The 21,389-nt window shown below is 50.2% G+C and overlaps 1 protein-coding gene across 6 annotated transcripts in view; it reads left to right on the top strand.

Moving 5' to 3' along the window:
* Positions 1 to 21,389, top strand: part of DAB2IP (DAB2 interacting protein) — a 182,676-nt gene that overhangs the window by 56,658 nt on the left and 104,629 nt on the right. For 3 of the 6 annotated variants that reach the window (XM_019731231.2, XM_074330949.1, XM_074330946.1), the window contains exon 1: positions 3,732 to 4,003. The exons of 2 other annotated variants lie outside the window; for them this stretch is intronic. In XM_019731231.2, coding sequence (XP_019586790.2) covers positions 3,880 to 4,003 — 124 coding nt within the window. In that variant the 5' untranslated portion in view covers positions 3,732 to 3,879. Of the gene's footprint in view, positions 1 to 3,730; positions 4,004 to 21,389 lie in introns of those variants that run through there. One more of the 6 variants, XM_074330948.1, reaches the window with a different exon arrangement.

Below are 21,389 nucleotides of genomic sequence, written 5' to 3' on the forward strand. Positions count from 1 at the left end.
AATGGCCCTAAGGAAAGGCCAGGTCCTTTGGCTTTGCGCTCAGTTGAAGAAATGGGTGATCTCTCCGACGACTAGAAGAAAAACCGTTCTTTACGGGCAATTTAAGGCGTTTCGAGGGTAATACTGACACAGGCTACTTTTGCTTCTTCCTCAGTTACTGGAAACCTAACAGCCCCAGTAAGATGGGAAACTGCACTGGGCTGGCCACCTCCCCTGCATCAGGGGCCCCTGTGACCCAGCCCTGGCCTGGCCTATGGTGTACCTAGGCTTCCAGCCCCCGTCTTAGGCCACCTACCACTTCCTTGCCAGCAGGGTATAATTCTCAGGACACCCAGATGCTGATGGTTCTCTGTCCGAGGGAAATTCTGTAGGTCCATCCTCCCGAATCTTCTGCGTCCTCATTATTCAAACCAATTGATGGGGTGTGGCAGGTAGGGGTGTCTCTCACTGGGGCTCAGACTTCTTTAATGGGGTGATGTTTTTGCTGAGTCCTGAGGGATAAGGAGGAGTTGACCAGATGGGTGCAGAAAGGAGAGCTTCATGGTAGCCGTATCTGACCAACAGGGCAAAGGGAGGTGGGAATGAGCATGGAGCTTTTGGAGGCTGAAAAGCAGACAGATCAGGTTGGGTGGAGTGGGCGGGGTTACAAGGGGAGGTGATTGCTCTGTGACCCAGCTGGGTCCGTTTCTTCAATACTGTGGGAGTGTACCGTTGGGGGCTTTTGAGGGTTGGCGAAGGTGGTGGTTGGAGACGGCTCAGATCTTATTTAGCCAGCAGAGTTCCAGGCCCCACTCAGACCCACTGAATCAAAAGTCTTGGAGGAACCCCAGAAATATGCACTTTTAATGAGCTGCAAGTGATTTGGAGACTCAGGGGCATGGAGGCTGCTGCTTTGACCCCCACCTAAAGCAGCGTGTGGGGGAGGTGGAAACGGCCTATTCCGGAGCCCCTCTGGAGGCAAGAAGGAGGTGAGAGAACAAGACCACTGACAGACTATCAACCCTAGGGGGCCGGGCTCACGGTTCAGCAGGGCCTAAGAGGGGGTCTGTCCAGGAAGTGGTGGTGGGGGGAGCATTCTCAGGTGTCCCTCCTCCAGTCTAGGCAGTCTCCGGAAGGGGGACTGCTTCTGTTTAAAGGGAGGAGGCCACAGGGGTAGTGGGAGGGGTGGGTGGCTTTTTCTACAGCAGGATTGATTCCAGATGCTCTGCTGGGTGTGCAGGGAGCAGCCTTTGTCTGCCTGCTCGCCCTGGGGGTCCTGAGCTAGGAGGAGGGGCAGGGAGCCCAGGCCCCCTTTCTACTACCTCCTGCCCTGCCACCGGCTCCCTTCTGACTCAGTATGTCAGCTGGTACCTACTGAGAACCCACCTGAGACCTGTGGAGATTCCAGCCTGGGTGGTTGGCAAAGCCCACACCATCCCAAGGCCTGGAATGCAGAACCTTCTTCCTTTTCATTAGCGACACTTCTCTTTCCACAAGGCAGATAGGTTGGAGGTCCATAGCTTTTCTTTGTAGGCAGGGAAACTGAGGCACAGGGAAGGACTTGCAAAACCCAAGTATAAGCAGAGAGACCATGCCAGACTTTCGGAGCCCACCTGTATTTACAGATGAAATCCTGAGTTCCTGGCTACTTCCCCCACCTCCCTCCACACACACACACACACACCTAAATCTGCTTGTTGCAGGCCCCCCCTCCCCCAGTCATCCCAGCCACTGCTGGCAAGAAGCCTCTTATCCCCTCAAGGAAGGTTAGAACCTGGCTGAGTAGGGGATTCCTGCTTTTAGAAGGAAACTGGTCTAGACGAACTCCAGGCCCTGGGAAGAGGACTGTTGCCCCCACCGTGAGCTAGACTTCCTAGGAGTCTTCTGTTCCTCCACTCCCCAACACTGCTGGGCCTGGAGTGAAGGTTATTCATTCCTAGAAGTGCCAAGGGTGCGTAGGTGGCTGTGGGAGCCCCACCTGAGAGGGGAAGCTCAGGGTTGGGGAGGAAGATGCATGCTATGAACATTCACAGCTTGCCTCTGGACTGAGGGTCTGGGTCCAGCTCTTCCCAGGGGACTCTGCACTTGTAAAAGATGCTCCTTGCCAATGTCTGCTATGGAGAATGAGCCAGAGCAATCCGTAACCCAAAGGGTGCCATGGGGTCCTTACAGGCCTTGGGCTTTCCATCTTCCCGAGGGATTGGCCAGTACTCTGGGGAAAGGGGCCAGGGTTGCTGATAGCTTTGGACAACCCAGACTGGGTTTGGAGGAGCAATACTCCTCTTGCCCCTCCCCCCTGGTCCTGGGAAGGCGCCTGGCTTCCAGCTGTGATCCAAGCTCCTCCTGACCTGGGGGCCCTCCCCCTGGCTGAGGGAGCCAGGGAGGGGGCTTCCTTTGTGAGGTGCAAAACCCGGCCTGGATTCCTGCCCACACTGCCCCGCCCCCTCTAGGCCCCACCTTTTCGGTTGTTTTGGAGGACATCCAGATTGCCTCAGGCACCTTCGTGTGACTCTCCACAAAGACACCCCTAAAACCGCGTTGGGAATCCGAGGCTAAGACCACTTGTTTCAGTTACTTTGCCTCCAGCCGAGGCAAGTCAGACCTCCCTGTCAGGGCCTCAGTTTCCCCTTATGTACTTGAGGGGATGGAGCTCAGGCAGGTGGTTGTCTGAATAATTTAAAAGATAAATGGTGCTGCGGGGGCAAGGGAGAGTGAAAAGAGAGACCACCAAGGGCCAGGATGGTCAGGGAAGGCTAGAGGAGGTGGGCCCTAGGGGGATGGACTCTGGCCAGGCAGGGGGAAGTAGGTGGGAGGGCAGTCTCTGCTGGGAGTGACAAGTAGGGGAGAAGTAGGGGAGGCTGAAGAGTGGTTTGGTTGGAACCAGATCGTGGGAGTCTCAAACACCAAGGAAGGTTGTTTGGACTTGTTGCTTTTGGACTCTAGGGAGCCATAGAAGGTTCTTGAGCTGCGAGTGAGTGGAGATAGAGTTTCAGCAGGGTGCAGTAGAGGGAGTTAGCTGTCCCCCTTCTCCCAGCCTCACTTCTGCCCAGCCTGCAGGCCTGCCAGAGCTGCTGTGCATGCCCCGTGGCATCTGTGGGGTTTTTATTTGGGGAAGGTCTAGATCCAAGGGGGCAAATGTTTAGATTTGGCAAAACCTCGCTGGATACATAGGTGTTCATTATGTGCTCTCCACTTTTTATGTGTTTGAAGTATGCACCATGACATGTGTATCACACGGGACATTTTTTAAAATGTAAAGACTAGGCAAGTGTCCTGCATGAAAAGAAGTCCGTTTAACCTGGTTGGGGCAGGGGCCAGCGGAACAGTGTATTTGCCGGTCGATACTCAGCCCTAAGCGCTAGTGGCAGAATCGGGCCCCGCGGCGTCAGCCTCATTCGGACCCTGATTGAAGGTGACCGGCTCCGGAATACAGTGTCCGCCTGGCCGCCTCGCTTGCGCCCTGCCCAGTTCCGGGGAGCGCACACCTGCGGGTGTGCACTCTCTATATCCGTCGGCGGGATGGGGCGCCCGGTGTGCCCCGAGGTTGGGCATCATCGCTCAGGCGCGGGCGTGGAGACGGTGACTCTCCCGGGGGCTTGCCTGGGGTCCCGGGGCACTCCAGGCTGCCTCGCCCCTCGGACTCCAGGCCGGGATTTCTCCCGCACTGACTTTTCGGGGCGGGTGCCAGCCGGGCCCCGGTCCCCGTGGCTGGGCCGGCTGCTCCTGGGAGGGCGGGGGCAGGAGGAGGAGTTTGAGCGACTTTGTGGGGCAGCCTTGGCCTCGGCGGCAGCCGCACCAGCGCTCTGGAGAACGCAGGGACGCCCGCCGGGCCAGCCGGAGCGGGCGATGGGGCCCGTGTGAGCGCGCCCAGGCCCGGCCCGGTGCCCGGCGGGCGGCAGCATGTCCGCGGGCGGCAGCGCCAGGAAGAGCACCGGGAGGCCCTCCTACTACTACCGGCTGCTGCGGCGGCCCCGGCTGCAGCGACAGAGGAGCCGATCCCGCAGCCGGACCCGGCCCTCCAGGGGTAGGCGCCACCCCGACCCCTGACCCCCCAGGCCCTGCCTACCTCTCTTCACCACCTGATGCCCTGGGATGCCAAGGACCCTGGATCCTTTTTTTTGTTTTTACCCGGGACCCCCTCAGCCGCCCCTTGTGGTTGCCCGTTACTGTGTCTGCTTGAGCCCCATTACCCCAGCTTCTCCTTCATCTTCCACCTTCGTGGGGGAACTGAGACTCTAGTGTAGACCCTTATGCCACGGGTAGAGAAAGGGGAGATTACAGTCTAGGATTCTCTTTCTTCCACCTCTGAGATTCCACTTCCTGCTCAACTCTGCCTCAGTTTGCTCAGCAGCCGGGCAATAAAGCATTCCTGAGTGGATCTCGGCTTTGCCGCACCTTGCCTTCTTGCCCTGGTCTCTCAGCGTAGCCCCCCGCCCCCACCTCCTCAGGGACTCAGCAGGTTCCTGCACCTCTTGGGTGGAGGGACAGTTGGGTGGACTTCAGGGAGCCCTGTCCCTGGGATCTTGGGCTTCAAAGGAGCCGCGGCTTTTAAGGATCCATCTGGGACCACTCCCAGTGGGTGGGCACCACCTCTTTTGAAAAGAGTTTCTCTCAAGCCCTGGAGGCTGGCCTGAGAGGAGGGGGAGGTTTGAGCAGCGTTTTCTTTTTCCAGTAACTGGATCCTCAGCTGGAAACGGGTGTGATCCAGGGGGCTGCCTTCTGGGCCGGATGGTGGTGGGGGGTGTACTTCCTTCTATGGCTGGATGGGAGGGAGGGAGGCCCCCTGGAAGGAGAGGCCTTTGAAGAGGCCCTGGAATTGGGGGGGAGTCCCAGGGAAAGGCTCTGGCGCACTGTGGTGCCCTTGGCAGGAGGGAGGAGGGGGGTTGGTAGTATCCAGCAGGGACCTGGGCCGACTTTACACCATCAGGTTGTCTTAGGAATGGGAAAGGCTGGCCTGGTGCCTGATCAGAGAGGGGTGTGAGTAAATCTGTGTTTGGAATCTGACAGACCTAGGGTTGAATCCCCTCCCTCCAGATGCTGGTTGTGTGCCCTGGGCCCTGCAGTGTTGCCCCAGAACCTCAGTTTTCTTGTCAGTGTGAGCATAAATGAACTTTACCCATCAGTAAAGTTCATTTGCTTTCCCCTTCCCCCCCATGGGGGAGACTTTTCCCACGCTCAGGGATGAACAACATTGCACAGGCTTCCTCAGGAAGTAGGGAGTTCCTGAAGTAGTGAGTTCCCCATGCGTAGAAGGGTTCAAGCTGAGGCTGGGAGTATGCCTAGGAGTTTGCTGGTAGTTCAGTCTTCAAGGGTCTCTCAGGGCCTGTGATCCATCTCCTACTCTTGCCTTTCTCAAAGTGGCCTCTGGCTAGCCTCTTCCCCAGTCTTGGTCTGGGAAACTGGAGATCTGGGTTCAAGGACTGTGACTTTGGGCAAGTCACTTCCCTTTTCTGAGTCTCAGTTTCTTGAACTGTAAAAAGGGGCTAGCAGTATGTGGAGGATTCCATGAAGAAACAGGTTCATGCTGTGAAAATTGGGAGTTGTATAAATGCGCAATAATGCTCAGGCCACTGAGAGTCCTCCTGCATCTGTCCTGCCCCTGCTAAGTGCCCTGCATGACCTTCCCCTTCACTCTTCACTTGGTTCTGTTCCTGACCACAGAGGCACAGAAAGGACTGGAAGTCGCCCTTCTGCTCAGCTGACTGGGCCAGAGACAATCTATGTGTCTGGGTGTCACCTGAGCCCCAGCTCCCAGGCCCTGCCTGTGCGGGAGCCCCTGTTTTGTATCCTAGGCTTGAAGGAACTCAGCCTGCAGGGAGTGGGGAGGAGACTGTTGCTGAACAGAAGTGACATCTGGGGAAATCAGGGAGAGCTTCACGGAGGAGGTGACATTTGAATTTAGTCTCACAAGATGGATAGGATTTCCCTCAGCAGAGAGTGGTTAAGTCAGATCTGGGTTCAAGCCCCAGCTCTGCACAAAACTATCCTTTGGCTAGTTACCTCTTAAAGCCTCAGTGGTCTCATCTGGTAAATGGGGGCAGTGATGACACTGATGGGGGAAGTGGTTGTTGAAGTAATGAGGGCGAATACATGTGCTGCCTGAGACTTAGGCCACAGTTGAGTATGAACTATTGTTGTCCTTACCCTGGGTGGAAGGAACAGCCTGTGCAAACACAGGGATGAAGAAAATGTCTTGGGTGTTGTAGACAGAGTTCATCCTGGGGCGAGGAAAGGGTGTGGGGTGGGGAATGGGAAATAGGGAATAGCTGGGAATGGGAGTGTGGTGAAGAGTCATGGCGGGAGGCAGGTAAGAGCTGCCTGGCAGGGTAAGAGGTGGATGCTAGAACCCCCTACCCACCTGGGTAGGGGGCAGCAGGAGCAGCCCCTGACTTTCCTCCATTATAGCCGCAGATCCTGACTCAGCCCCCAGGACCACCCTTCCTGAGGGCAGCACCCCCACCCAGGTGGTAACTCATGCTGGGAGAGTGACCCGATGGCCTTGAGCCTGTCGCTCTTGACCTCAGGCCTCAGTTTCTCTATCTTCATGGGGGCTTGGTCCCATGGTGGTGACATCAGAGCCCAGAGGAGGGGGTGGTACCCAGCACCGCAGCCCATTCAGACCCTTACTGCACATCCACTGGCCTCCGCCACTATCAAGGAAGAACAATGACCGAGAACTTGGGACATTGTGGGCGAGGTGTTTGTTCAGAAACAGGAAAGTGCAGGAAAGAGTTGGCTGGAGGCAGGGACCAGCTGGGGCGAGGGTTGTGGCCAGGCTGCCACCTCTGAGGAAGATCCCTGCCCATGCTCCCACTGCCCCTCTGGAGTGGTGGGTGGGGACTCACTATGGACTTGAGAGCAGTACTTTGTCCCTGGCAGAGTCCTGGCAGTCCTCCTGGTTTGACTAGAGGGGGCACTAAGCAAGGTTCTTCCCTTTTCTGGGCCCCAATTTCCCCATATGCTGTTGACAGTGTCCAGAGGCAGGGTGAAAACAGTGACCCTTGGATGGCAGGGGTCATCTGGCCATTTCACAATGCTTTGTGATCATAAGTCCTCTTGAAGGCTGGGCATGGCCCATGGAGTTGAGGGGGCCCTGTCCCCAGTAGGGTGCCTTCTCATCTACCCACACCAAGGTCAAGAAAAGCTTTGTCTGTCTGTCTGATCTATCTGTCCCCCAGGGCTGCTGGGGGAAATGCAACATTTCCTCTCACTCTGGATAAAATCTGGCCCATTCATTCAGTGAATAAACATGTCTTGAGCACCTACTATGTGCTGGGCTCCAGCCTAGGTACCGGGGGCACCTGGGGATGAATGGTGTATGCTGTCATCCTTAGGTGCTCTGGGGCACAGAGCACTTTTGGGGGAATAGAGCAATGGTTAGTGGAAGATAGAGGCCCTACTCCCATTTCAGCCATGAGCTGGTTGTGACTCTGGCATATCCCAGGGCCTCAGTTTCCCCATCTGTCAAGCAGGGGTAATTGGGAGACCTCTTGGAATGTCCAGACCCACACTCATAGAAAGTTTTGATTCTCTTCATGCTTCACCTGAGTGTTTCCAGGGGTCCATCCTGCTGGGGTGCTGGGGCCTTGGTGATATCTTCTCCTGAGCCAGCCAGTTCCTCCTCTGCACCCATACCTGACCCTGTGCCTTGGCTTCTGTGTGGTCCCCTCCCCTCCACCTGGGCCTCTTTCCTTTCAGGATCTGCTGGAGTCTGTCTGTGGGGGTTTTAGGAGGGGGTTCCCAGGAGCGCCCTGGCACACTCAGGAATGCAGGCAGAAGGGCCCTCAGGAGGGACCCAGGGCTGACCTCCTGAGCTGGTGGTCCCTGCTCAGGGCTTAGAACTTGGCAGCTGAGCGATCCAACCCTTGCGGCCCAGATGGGGACACTGAGGCACAGAGGAGCCACCATCACAGAGTAGGGCATGGAATCTAGGGCTACTGGCCCCCAGTGACATGGTTAGGAGGGGTGCTGGTTTGACACAACTGCTTTTTAGCTGGTAGCAATAGTAGTTAGGGAAGGGCCTGTGTGCCACCAGAGGGAAGAGCAGGGCTGGGACCTTCCCATGGGGACCCTGGCTTCAGTGAGACCTGCTGAGTGGCCCTTGGCTAACAGCTTGGACCCTGTGGGCTGGACCAGCCTGAGAACAGCTCTGAGGATGGGGGCTAGCTGTGTCTTGTACCCCCTCCCCCAGTCTTTAAATGTCCCCCCAGGGGCCCAAGGCCTGGCTCTTTACCCCCAACTTGGATGTACCTCTGAAATTGTACATATACCCTTTTTTGCCTTCTCTCTTCCTCTGTTCTTGCCGAGACACCATCCCTCCTTTGGAGCTTGACCCCGGCTTCTCCAGACCCTTCTCACTCTTACATACCTTAGGGACTGGAAGCTCACTCCCTGTTATGGCGTGTAATGAAAGTAAAAAATGGCTCCTGGTTGCTCAGTGCCTGACAGTGAGCTTAACTCTACTTGCCTTCTCTCATTTAATGCTCGCGACAACATTGTGAGATGAAGACTGGTATTATCCTCATTTTATGGTGAGGAACTATGTTCCAGAGAGCGGGAGGCTTGTCCAAGATCACACAGCTCAGAAACAGTGGACCCCAGTCTGCCTGACTGCAGACCCTGAGTTTGTAAATGCACCGCCTTGCTATTCCATGGGCAGGCACATCTTTCTTGGGTTAGACCTTGGCTTAGATGAGGCCACCTCCTTCTCCTCTCTGATTTGCACAGTCAGCGACTCCACCAAGTGTTCTGGACCATCTCCCGTAATCCTGGCCATAACTCAGGAGGGAGGCAGGGGAATGACCCTGTTGGCATCGCTGGGGTTTAGTCCTCGTGCGTGGCTTCCTGCTTGGGCTGACTCAGGTGATCCCCCAGTCTCTTCCCACATCCTCACCCCTGTATCCTGCTCTCAGTCATGTCTGCCAGCTATGTCCATTCCCTGGGCAGCTCTCAGGTCTTACGGCCTCAGCCCTGTTTCTCCACCAAGTCCCTTTGTGCTGAGGGCTCAGCAGCCCCTGGTATGAAGTCCCTGGAGAAAAGCAGCCAGCCTGAGGCCCTCTTCCCAGAGATATCTAGGTCCCAGAGGGAGGCCAGAGGCCCTAGTTCATCTGCTGGAATGTCGGTCTCTTGGCCTTTGTGTTTCTGGCCCATCCTCATCACCTTTAATAATAAGGGAGATCATAGCTTCTTTTTACCTCGCTGAACGTGTGCCAGGCCCTGGGCCAAAAGCTCCACCTGTTATTGCATATCTCATTTTACCTCTCCAACCCTCCTAAGAGGTAGGGGTCTTTATCATCACTTCCCTTTGCCAGGTGAGGAAACCGAGCTCAGGGCGGTGAAGTTACTGGCTGTAAAGCAAGGTTTGAACTGAGGCTGGTAGACTCCAAAGCTGACACTTAGACCATCCTTAGGAGCCCAGTGCTTCTTATCTTCGGTTGGTGTGATTTAGAGAGAGGACTGGATGGGCCCAGAGTGTACCCTTGATCTCAGTGGTTTACGTTTAGCGTCCTGATTCCCTGGGTGCGCTATCTCTACCCCACTGCATCTGTTCTTACTGAAACCTGGTGGTACAGGGAGGGGCTGGAGCTTGCTTTGCTCAGCTGCTGATGGGGGATGTTGGAGGGACGGACCCTTGTGGTCTCTTGCAGCTCAGCTAAGCACTGGGAGCTACCTGCTCCCCTTGACAACTGGGGAAACCGAGACCCATAGATCAAAGGCCACTTGTCCAAGGTCATGTAAATATATCAATGGGAGATCCAGGTCTGGAGTCCAAATGCCTTTGCATCCTATTTTGGTGTTGGTTTTGTTTGTTGCTTTTCCTAAGATTAGCCAGATAGGGAAACTGAGGCAGCTGGGATCCTTGTTAGGTCATCTTGGGGTCGGGGGCTCCTGTGTAACTTGACACAAATGTGCTCACATCCTGGATCTCATACGTGTTTCGCTTAGAAATGACATGAAGCCTTTTGACTATTTTAAAAAGAAAAGCAATGAACGGCTGTGATATTTCCCCTGCACCTTCCTCTCGAGGCCACTTGATTAAATGTCAGGAAAGGGAGAGTATTTCCTGGTCAGGAACATTGAGAGCTTGCTGGGAGCTGAAGTTTTGTTTTCTGTGAAGGAGGTATTTGGGAAGTCAGTTCCTGCCCCCCTTCCCCTGCTGTTCCCCAGGAAGGTTGGCATTGACAGATGCTGGGAGGAGGAATTTGAGAATGAGCAGCCGAGATGCCCGTGCATGGAGTGGCAGGGTGGTTATTTTTAGCCATCCCAAGCCAGTAGAAGCATTTCAGCGTTTGTTCAATATTTAATTATCCATCTGAAATTGGCCCACGTGGCCTTGAGTTTGGGAGCGGCTCTCTGAGCTGCGATTTCCTCTGATTGCATAAATAAGGATGCTAGGGAATCTCAATAGCCCTCCAAATAATAATAACGAAAAAGGAAAAAAGGTAGACGTGGTCCTCAGAAAAGACAGGCTTGGTTCTGCAGTCTAGACAGACAACCTGTGCGGTAGCAGAATAGACGAGCCTGTGAGGAGCCCATCACGCCCTTGGAAATGCACCCTTGTGTGGTCTCTGTCCCAGACTCCACAGCTGCCAGACTTTTATTCAGGATGGGTTTTTCCCTTTCACCAGGTTCCTATGTTGACTTTGACAGCTGCTGGGTACCCTGGAGGAGGTTTGGGGATTTTGCTTTTGGAAGTCTTGTTAGCTTTTATTTCCCTCCCCTCGTACCCCTGACAGACAGGAGAGCACCGTTGACATCTGGGCTGTGTTACTTCTTTTTCTTGGTCCTTGGAGGTGATGTGTTGACACGGCTATGAAATGAAAAAGGCAGAGTGCAGGGAGGGAGGTGTGGGGGCTGTGAGGCTCTGCCCCCCTCCCCTAAGTCCTGGGAGGATGAGGGAGCAGAGGGGAGAAGAAGAGAAAGTGGGGCCCCTGGAGGGAGCTGGGCAGCCAGAGATGGGGCTTCTTGCTGACTCAGAAACCAATAAATTGGCAATCTGGGATAGTCTTAGGAAAAAGTGGCTTTCTATTCATTTATACCTCTATTCCAGGGACTGAGTTTGGCCCAGGCGTGGGCCAGGTGAGTCCCGACTATACCATAAATGCTGTGTGACCTCAGACAAGTTATTAAATGTCTCTGGGCTTAGAAGCACTTCTAACAAATAAATGTGGCACAGCAGAGGCTATCATTACAGAGTGGATGAATTGTCATTATCTGTTCATCCACAGCCTGAGGGGTTAATTTCAGCTCTATTAGGGCTGATCTAGAAATAAAATGTGCTGCCTGTGGGGATCAGAACCATCCAGATGGTTCCTTGGCATTGCTTTCCCCCGGAGCCTGCTACAAGTGTCACTTATTCTTGTTCAGAGCAGCAGAGCTTTAGTGAGCCACCTACTGTTTGCGGATCCTGTGCCGGGGCGACCGAGGAGGATATGGTCAGCCCCCACCCTCAGGGAGCTGAGCCTAGGGGAAGGCAGTCCTGGAATCAGGTTAGCAGATGGTGACTGGAAGGGTAGGCAGGGTCTTGAATGGTGAGCCACGAGGTTGGAACTCTCCCTGTCAACCTGCAGGGAATCCAAGGCAGGGTTTTAAAAAATAACAGTAATTACAATAACAATGACTTCAATTTTTTGAACACTTAATGCCAGGCTGTCTTCTAAGTCCTTTGCATGCATCATTTCATTAAATCCTTTCTCACCGATACCAGCTCCATTTTGCAGATGAGAAAACTGAGGCCCACACTGGTTCAGTGACTTGCTCAGCATTACGCAACAACTGAGTGGCAGAGTCCAGGATATGTGACCCTCACTATACTTATCAGAGCCGTGATTTAGGTGAATGACTTTTGACAACCAGCAAGCCAGACTGGCATGGTGCAGGGAGAAGTGGGGAAGTAACAGTGGGTACCAGTGATTATAGGTGACTGTGTTGGCCGTCCAGGTACAAGAGGCGATGGGTCTGAGCTGGGACAGGGAGACAAGGACTAGAACAGTTTTGGGGAGTGGTGGCAGTAACCGGCCGGTGAGGAGGTATCCCAGAGCACTCAGATGATGCAGGGTTTGGAGGCCCGGCCAGGTGCTTCCTGGGGGATCCTGGAGGAATCCAGCAGGTGTTGGGTTCAGGGAGGCAGAGGGCAAATTGATAAGAGCTGACAAGTCTGGAGAAGGTGACACAGAGGAGAGGCCGCCACCCCCATCTGAGGATCAATGCTGGTCGGACTGGCACATTTTTTTCCCTGACTGGCAGCAAAATGAGAACAGCAAGGCCAGTGTCGTGAGTTTCCTGTGACATCCGTTTCATTGTAATCCATTTCGGTCACTCTCCTTTAGTCTGACATGATGTCTTTGGGCTCCTTTGGGGGTTAGAACATTCCTTTTGTGAAATATAGAATGGTGATAATTGTTTGTTTTCACGTTGTGTTTGGCAAGGCCAGAAGTCAGCGGTCCCACATTGCCCCCCGATTATGCCACCTCGTGCATAGTTTTTCTTAATGAGAATTAGACTGGCTCCTGAAATTCCCAAATGATGGGAACCTGGCACTCCGGAGAGAGAGGCCCAGGGGTCATCCTTACAGCTAGAGGGATGGGAGCTGGTGGTGGCATAAGGCTTTTGGAAAAGCCTAGGCAAGTGGGGAGAGGGACCAGCAGAGCTGTGGGCGTGGCTAACAGGCCTGCCCTGGCTTGCGATGCTGCAGGGTGGCACCAGACTGGGCAGAGGAGACTTTGAGGAGCGTTTTCAGGAGAATGGTGGGAAAGGTACTTGAGGCCACCGGAGGTCAAATAGTGGGAGTGTTGGGGTGGTGGCGTGCAGAACTGGACTGGACAGTGTTGGAGAAGTTTGGTGGGAATGGAGGTCTGAGAGAAGCTTGGGTTTCCCGTTAACTAATTATGCAGTCACAGTTCCACCTGGTGTCTAGGCACCTATTCAGAGTTGCTTGTTTAGCAACAAGCAGGTTGGGGACCAGAGCCCCCTCCCCCATCAGCAGCAACCTCTGAGTTCTCCCAGGAGGGGACCGTGAGCTTCAGAGGACCCAGGCTGTGGCTCTGGGGTCCCACGCCCACAGGCAGTGCTGTCGGCAAAGGGAGAAGGCTCTGGAGTGCTAGGGCCAGGGGCGGGCAGCCCTTTATTGGGAATGCTTTAGAAGAGGCTCATGGGTGACCCACGGTCCCCAGGGGAGACCACTGGTTATGGGCCAAACCCCTCCCATCTCTTCTTTTTAAAAAAAATATGTTTAATGTTGTTTCCCTCTTCCTTCAACTCCCAGGATTAAAGAAACAATATCCAGTATAGAAGAGAAGAAAACAAAAATCACCTTTGATCTGGGGACCTTTGGGGCTTATTTCCAGGCTTTTCCCTTTCTTTCTTGATGTTTTGGAAAATTCTGAAATATTTGAAAGTACAGAAAAGTATAGGAAATAATATTGCACAGACCCATGCACTCCCCTCTCAGATTTCACCAATGTGAACGTTACCATACTTGCTTCTCTTCTCTTTTCTTTCTTAGGAATACAATGATGCAGGCACAGCAAGGGTCAGCAAAGTGCAGCCCACAGGCCAAATCCAGCCTGCTGCCTGTTTTGTAGGGCCTGCAAGCTAAGAATAGCTTTTACCTTTTTCAAGGGTTGAAACAAAAATCAAAAGAGGAATGAAATGTTATAACGTGAAAATTATATGAAATTCAAATTTCAGTGTCCACAAGCAAAGTTTTATTGGAACACAGCCAGGCTCATTCATTTACATATTGTCTGTGGCTGCCCTCATGACATATCAGCAGAGTTGAGTAGTTGAGACAAGCCTCAAATATTGGCGCTCTGGCCCTTTGTGGAAAAAATTTGCTGACTCCTGAGAGAGAGCTAAAGCCTCCTTCCCTCTCCCCCAGGATAACCAGCCTCCCGATGGTGTGTGTCCTGTCCACAGGTGCTTTTAAGCTTTTACTACATATGCAAATGCTTCAGAAGGTGTAGTGTTGCACTGTGTGTTTCAAAAAATGAATATAGAGAAACTACACAGCGGAGAGGAGCAAGCCCATGTCTGCCCCCTGGGACCGCCTTACTTCCCTGAATTCCAGTGGCACAGCATAAATACCAGCTCTCTGCCAGCCCTGGAATAGGCCCTGCGGCGACAGAGCAGAGTCGCAGGAGAAAACTCAGGAACAAAAATGGAGAAGGTGACACTGCAGACTGACATTCCTAGAAATCCTCAGAAAGCAAAAGAGAAAAAAGAGACCCAGGGATGAGAGAAGCCTTCAGGCTACTTCATTGATCCTTGAAGTGACCAGGAAATCCCGTTTTCTGGAAGGCTGGGAATTCTTTGAAAGCGAGGTACATGTCGGGCTGAGGAATGGGAAGTATGTATTGTCAACGGCAGCTGTTAAAGGGACTCCGGAGCAGGGGTGAAAAGAAGAGCTGGTGACAGTGTCTACAGAGGCTGAAAAGTTTGTAGGACTTACACTGCAACGAGGCCAGTCAGGGGTCAGGGGCCAGGGGGCAAACCCTTGCACTGTCCTCTTGGAGAGGCTTACATAGGAGCCTGGGATATAACTGGGAGGAACGCATCTCCTTGGCTCTTTCTTCCTCCCTCTCCCCGCCACCAAGTACCAGCAGCCTAAGCCCTCCACGTCCCCTCTGAGAAGCTGCTGTGCTCCACTTTGATGATTCTTAGGCTGGGAAGGGGCCCTGGACCCCAACCCTGTATGGTCACTCTATGGCTCTCTCCCAGCGGAGCCCACCCCCCAGCAATAGTGGGCAACTTCCACTGGATCTGAACCATGTCCTGAACTTAAAGATAACTTGAACTCTGATCCAGTTCCATTTGGGAGACAACAGATTACCGCTGTTCCAGAGTCTCATGACTCCTTCCCTTCCCCACACCCAACATCATAGAAATAAAACGTAAAATCAAGCAAGGCATTCTTTTCTGCCTTGTAGCCAGGGTTGGGATGCGACCTGGAAAGGTAGAGAGAGAAGCCAAGGGCAGGGAGGAAACTCAGCTTCCTGGATATCTTGGGACCCGGTGTCCTCTCACTCATCTGTGCACAGAGGCTCCTTTCTCATCCTGGGGCAACCCCTAGATTCAGACATCACTGGGCTTGAATTCTGCCCCTGCATTTCCTAGGTATGGGGTCATGGTCCTTTCAGTTGGTGTTTCTGAACCCCAGTGTGGGGACAGAGTCCCAGAGAGCAGTTTCCAGGCTCTCGGCCTCGCGTGGGGAAGTGCTGGTGCTCAGGTAGTGAATGACCATCAACTGTGATTGGTTGGCCATCAGCTGTAACCAGTTAGTCAATTGGGATTGTGTGGCTACTACTTCCTGTGTCTCTAACCCAGCCGCCAGAGAGACTATAGTGGTGTGACTCCCCTATCCATGGTTCCGTGGGTGTTCCTTTTTGGCCTAGCCATATCCCCCGTTCTCATGTGGGGAGCGGGAGCTGAGACCCCGCAGGCCACCCCGCACGACACCCAGTTTCTTCCTATTAAAGTTGGAGCTGATGTTTCTTACTTCAGGAGTCAGTTTTAGGATAAAAGCATTGCATATGTGGCATAGTCACTGTCCCTCTTAGATCTGTTTCTCCACATTTCCTGGTGGTCCATTTTTATTACATTTTGAAACCCAGTTGATTTAGCACTATTTCTTTTAAAAACTATCTTTTCCACCATCAATTGACTTTGCACTTTTTTTCAAAAATCAATTGACCATATCTGTGTGGGACTATTTCTGTACTCTCTTCTGTTCCATCGATCTATGTGTCTATCCTTATGCTAATACCATGCTACTATCTTGATTACTTTGGCTATATTCCAAGATGATACAGTATGTCTTGAAACCAAGGAATACAAATCTCTCAACCTGTTTCTTCTTCCTCCAGGTTGTTTTGCCATTCTAGGTCCTCGCTTTGCCATCTAAATGTAAAATTGAGCTTGTCAGTGTTTTCTTAAGGCCTTCTAGGATTTTGACTGGGATTGCATTGATCAGTTTGGGGAGAAATTCCATCTTAACAATATGGAGGCTTCCCAAATGCAGTGTGTCTCTCCATTTATTTAGATTTTAATGTCTCTCAACAACATGTTTTTTTTTTTTTAAGCTATTAATCATGTACTTGTTCTGTTAAATTTATTCCTAAGTATTTTTGATGCCCTTTGTTCATTACTGTGAAGGGTGGAGAGTTTACCCTACTTGCAAGCTAATAACCTAGTGTGGTAGAGTTTTATGGGTGCTGACTGAAGACGTGAAGCTCTTGGGTCAGAGACAATGGACTCCTAGCTCATGGCACAGCAGGTAGCATGAGCTTCTTGTGTTTGCATCGATTCCCTTTCCCCCCAAGTTCCTAGGGCACTCACAGATGGTCTATTCTACAATACAAAATGCTCTACTCTGTTGGTTTTCCCACATTATGACTTAATGTCCCTTACAGGATCTGATATACAATCTATGGGTCAGCAGTTCCTCAGGCTAAACATTATACAAAGAATGATATTTGCTTCAGTATTAAATCATTAAATTGGAAACTTGGAGATAATTTAAAATTTGAATACCAAGTTGTCAAATACAGAAAGGTAAAGAGAGTTTAAAATTATACGTAAAAATCAATATATGCACTCTTAAAACGTATACCCATTTTAATTTGTTGGAAAAAAAGCCTGTTGCATCATATAGCTATGTTGTTCTGATTTAATAATACAGTTTTTAAACAAAAGGGCAGAACCTTAAGTACTGAGGAGGAATTTGGGGACAAAAAGATGGTTTATGGTTTCGGAATTAATGAAAAATAGGATGAATTTAATAATACATATGGATATTTGGGTTTTGATAATCATGGTTCCCTCTGGAGTGCGATCATTAAAACTTATAAACCCTAAAGATGTGTTATTAATGTAATCAGTCTCCATACTAAGGATAAGTACACAGGGTGCCGAGTGAATATTAAAAAAAGAAATGTTCTCTATGTACAGACGTGAAACCATCTCTAAGCTATATTATGACATAACCAACAAAGGTGCCGTTTACTTTTGAGGTTTTTGAGTGTATGCCCTGATCACATACGTCATTTGATAACGAGTGCATATGGAGAGAAAAAGAAGTCTGCAGTATATGTGGTGATGAATGTTATATTTCTAAGAGGAAGTGCCTCTCCTTTTCTAAGGGAGCTGTAGATTTGGAAAGGGAGAGGTAAGAGTCCTAAATTGGGCGATGATCTGGCATTGCTGTCCTGCTACCTTTAATGTAGTTAGAATAAGTTGTGCTTTCATCAGTGGGTGTACTGGTTTCCTACTCTCACAGTTAGTATCTTAAAACAACACGGCTTTATTATCTTACAGTTGTAGAGGTCAGAAATCTGACGTTACATTCCCTGGGCTAGAATCAAGGGGTCGGCAGGACTGCGTTCCTCCTGGAGGTTCTGGGGAGAATCAGTTCCCTGGCCTTTTCCAGAAGCTGCCCCTTAACTCATGGCCCCACATCACTTCCACTTCTGCCTCCATCATCATACCTCCTTCTCTGCCTTCGTTTACCCTTCTGCCTCCCTCTCACAAGGACCCTTGGCGTTACACTGGGCCCATCCCAGATACTCTCCCATCTCAAGGTCCTTAATTTAATCACATCTGTGAAAGTCCCTTTTGCTATATAAGGTAACATATTCACAGGTTCTAGGGGTCAGGACATGGGCTCTTTAGGGACCATTATTCTGCCTACCTCAGGTGGGTAAGGTTTAATAACCTCTAAGGAACACCTCTCCTTGCTTTCCCAAAGATAACGAAAGGCTGAACTGGAAAAAAGTGTGCAATGGGAGGCAGGCGACCTACCAACCTATCAATGCAATATTTTGGCAAATTTAATCTTCATTTATCTAACTGTTAAGAGCAGATAATAACAGAATGGATGTGCTACACACACACACACACACACACACACACACACACACACACACACCAGCTAGACTGCTGTGTCAGGTAAGGCCTAACAATCTGGAGACTCCATGGCCGATTGCCATGGTGATTTTACCTTTGTCCAGTCCCAAGGTTGGGGGGCAGGGGCCACTAGTCTTTCGGTGCTCCAGGCTTGGAAGCTATGTTTCTTTACCCACAGGTTTGTTTCTATGTCCACTTTTTGGACTTTCCTGATGCACTTTCTCTAATCATCTGTCATTTGGGTTGCTGTTGATTTTGATGTCATTTGTGTGTTTTTTTTCTCTTGCTTCTTTTCCTTTTTCCTCTTCAGATGTATTCGGACGGCACAAATTCTACTGATTCGGTATACCACGTATTTATACTTTTTAATTTTACTATTAGTTTTGGGAAGTCTGAATAATTCTTCATTCAGTAAATGGTACAGTCATCTGTTCTCACCCATTGCTCATCTCATTCTTTAAAGAGAACCTCTGAGAACAAGTTTTTGAGTACTGTTCGTGTTATTTTTCTATGTGAGTAAGTGCACATTCCTACACACAGAAAGTAAAAACATCATATTAATGTAATCACATAGACAGCAAATGTATTTCAGCTAAAGAGTCCAGGGTAAGCCTTTGCAGTGATTTTTCTATTCCTGTGCTTCTCACCTCTAGATGGCTGGACACTGTCTGCACTCAGTTAAGACTGGATGCCAATACATGTCTGCAGTTAGTTTCTCGGGATAGAAATCTTAATTGTTTCCACACAGATACGATTCCATGTATTTTAACAGGCTATGTATTAACCTTTTACTTTGAAATGATTACAGTTGCAAAAACAGTACAGAGAGGTTTCCATGTACCCTTCACCCAGTTTGCCTGTAATTATAGCACAGTGTCCTCCAGGACCAATGACTTCCAGTCAAAGACCCACCAGAAACACACCTCTAGTTGAAAAAGTGGGATTACTCATTGCATTGAGGGAGAACATACACCATAGGGAACCATGGGGCATCTCAGTAAGAGTGTGGTAGAAAGAACTTGCTATGGGACTTGGGTTTTTGGTTGGGTGATTTTGGGGAAGTCTATGGCACTGGGGTTCATGCCAGCTTGGCTGCTGTCAGAAAGCAGGGCAATTCTATGATGGGGTATTTCAAATCTAGTCTCTAAGGAGAGGAGGCAAGCATGAGGGTAAAGCTCTCCTTGGTTAAGCAGCAGCAGTCACTCATTTTCGCCAGGGAGGGGATGTCTGTGATTTTGTGGGTGGCGCAGTGACCTGGCTTTTGTCGGTTGCTTAGACACAATTATGAAGTGGCCTTGTTTTGTCTCACTTGATCATGGTGACTTTGGCTGAGGTTGATATCCTGTGAGATTGTTTATATCCAATGGGAGAAGAACATGGCAGAACTGTGAATGGCAGGCCAGCTTCTGGAAGTCAGAGGCTGCCTTTGTCCCGCCTTTCTCGCCTTTTCTGCATGTTGGTGAGATGCCTGCATATAATTCTCTGTTGTTTTATCACATGTAGATTTGTGCAACCACCACTGCAGTCAAGATACAAGATTACTTCATCACCACAAACATCTCTCTTGTGCTGCGTCTTTATGGTTACACCCCCCTGCCTGCTGCCCACCAGCCCTAACCCCTGGCAACTACTAATCTATTTTCCATCCCTAAAACTTTACCACTTTGAGAATGCCTTATAAATGGAATCATACACGACATATGTGACCTTTTGATATTGGCTTTTTCCCCTCAGCATCATGCCCTTTAGATCCACCCAAGTTGTTGTGTACAGCAATAGCCATTCCCTTTTCGTTGCTAAGTAGTATTTCATGGTATGTGTATTGGTTTCCTATTGCTGCTGTAACGCCTTAAAACTGAGCAGCCTAAATGATGCAGACTTGTCATCTTACCATTCTGTAGGTCAGAAGTCTGATATGGGTTTTGAAGGAATAAAATCAAGGTGTTAGCGCACTGTGTTCCTTTTTGAAGGCTCTAGGGGAAAATCCATTTCATTGCCTGTTCATTGTTGGCAGAATTCAGTTCCATGTGGTTGTAGGATGGAGGTCCCCGTTTTCTTGGTGGTGGTCAGCTGAAGCTGTTTGCAGTTTCTAGATAGACGTCACTCACATTTCTTGGCTTGTGACCACCTTCTTCCATCATTTTTCTCATGCTTAGATTCTGTACTGCCTCTTCTTTCATCATCCTATCTCTGACTCATTCCTCTGCCTCCTCTTCCACATTTAAGATTATTCCTGTCTGGAATAATCCAATATAAGCTCCCACCTCCAAGTCTTTAACCTTAATTACACCTGTAATGTGCCTTTTGCCATGTAAGGTGACATAGTCACAGGTTCTGGGAATTAGGCTGTGGATTTTTTTGGGAGGAGGCATTATTCTGCCTCACACATGATGGATGTACCTCAATTTGTGTAACCATTCACCTGTTGAAGGAGATTTTGGTGTTTCCAGTTTGGGGCTATTACAAATAAAGCTGCTATGAACATTCTTGTAAAGAAAATATGCATAAATGGATTGCACTTTCTTTTTGAAACTTACTTTTTTCACTCAACCTCATATTTCTGAGTTTTATACTTGTTGATCTTATAGAACTGGGTCCTTTGTAGTGCCATTGTGTTCCATTGTAGTTCCAAACAGTGTGTCCCTCAATCATTCCCTCTTCCTTGCTGTATAGTATTCCACACAATGGTTGCCCCAAGGTGCAGCCGTCCATTCCCCTATTGGTGGACATTCAGGTTACTTCCAACATTTTGCTGTGAACAGTGCTGCAGTAGACATTTTTGTGCACATCTTCATGTGCAAGGAGGAGGCATTTCCTAGACTAGACAGACAGGTAGGAGGGAATTTCTGATCCCCGCTAAGTGTGTGTGTCTGTTCCCACTAGCTATTGTCTACTTGTTCTCCAAACACTTTTCACTTCACCAGCAGTGATGAGAGAGTTCCCTACGTCCCTGTCAACATTTGGGGTCACTGTTCTTAGTCATTTTTACCTACATGAAAGGTATGAGATGGTACCTGGTAGTTTTTTATTTATTTATTTTTAAATTAGTTTCAGGTACACAAGACAAAGTAATACTTAGATGTTTATCATTTATATCCCTCACACTGTGTGAACCCCCCTCCCCACTTCCACTATCCCTCTGACATCGCACAGAGCCATTACATTTCCAGGTACCTGGTAGTTTTAATTTGCATTTTCCTGATCACTGTTGAGGTCTAGCACATGCACGCACCTCTTCTTCCTACACTTGTGCTGACTTCTTTTCTCCTCATGTCTGTATTAGAGGTTGTGGCCTCTGCCTGTTTTTTAAGCAGTAAGATCTGGGCATTGCAACCCGACAAGTAAAATTTGGTGTCTTGTCTGAAATTACAGGATGTTCCTCAGGCCTCCGTGTTTCCATGGTAACAAGTAACAGTCATCCTTCATGATTAGGGGGTATCCATGGCAACCAAGCCAGCAGCATTTGAATGAAACTGATTTTATTTTATTTATTTTTTGCAAACACATGA

The sequence above is a fragment of the Rhinolophus sinicus genome, linkage group LG04 (genome assembly GCF_036562045.2).
Source record: "Rhinolophus sinicus isolate RSC01 linkage group LG04, ASM3656204v1, whole genome shotgun sequence".
Taxonomy (NCBI): Eukaryota; Metazoa; Chordata; class Mammalia; order Chiroptera; family Rhinolophidae; genus Rhinolophus; species Rhinolophus sinicus.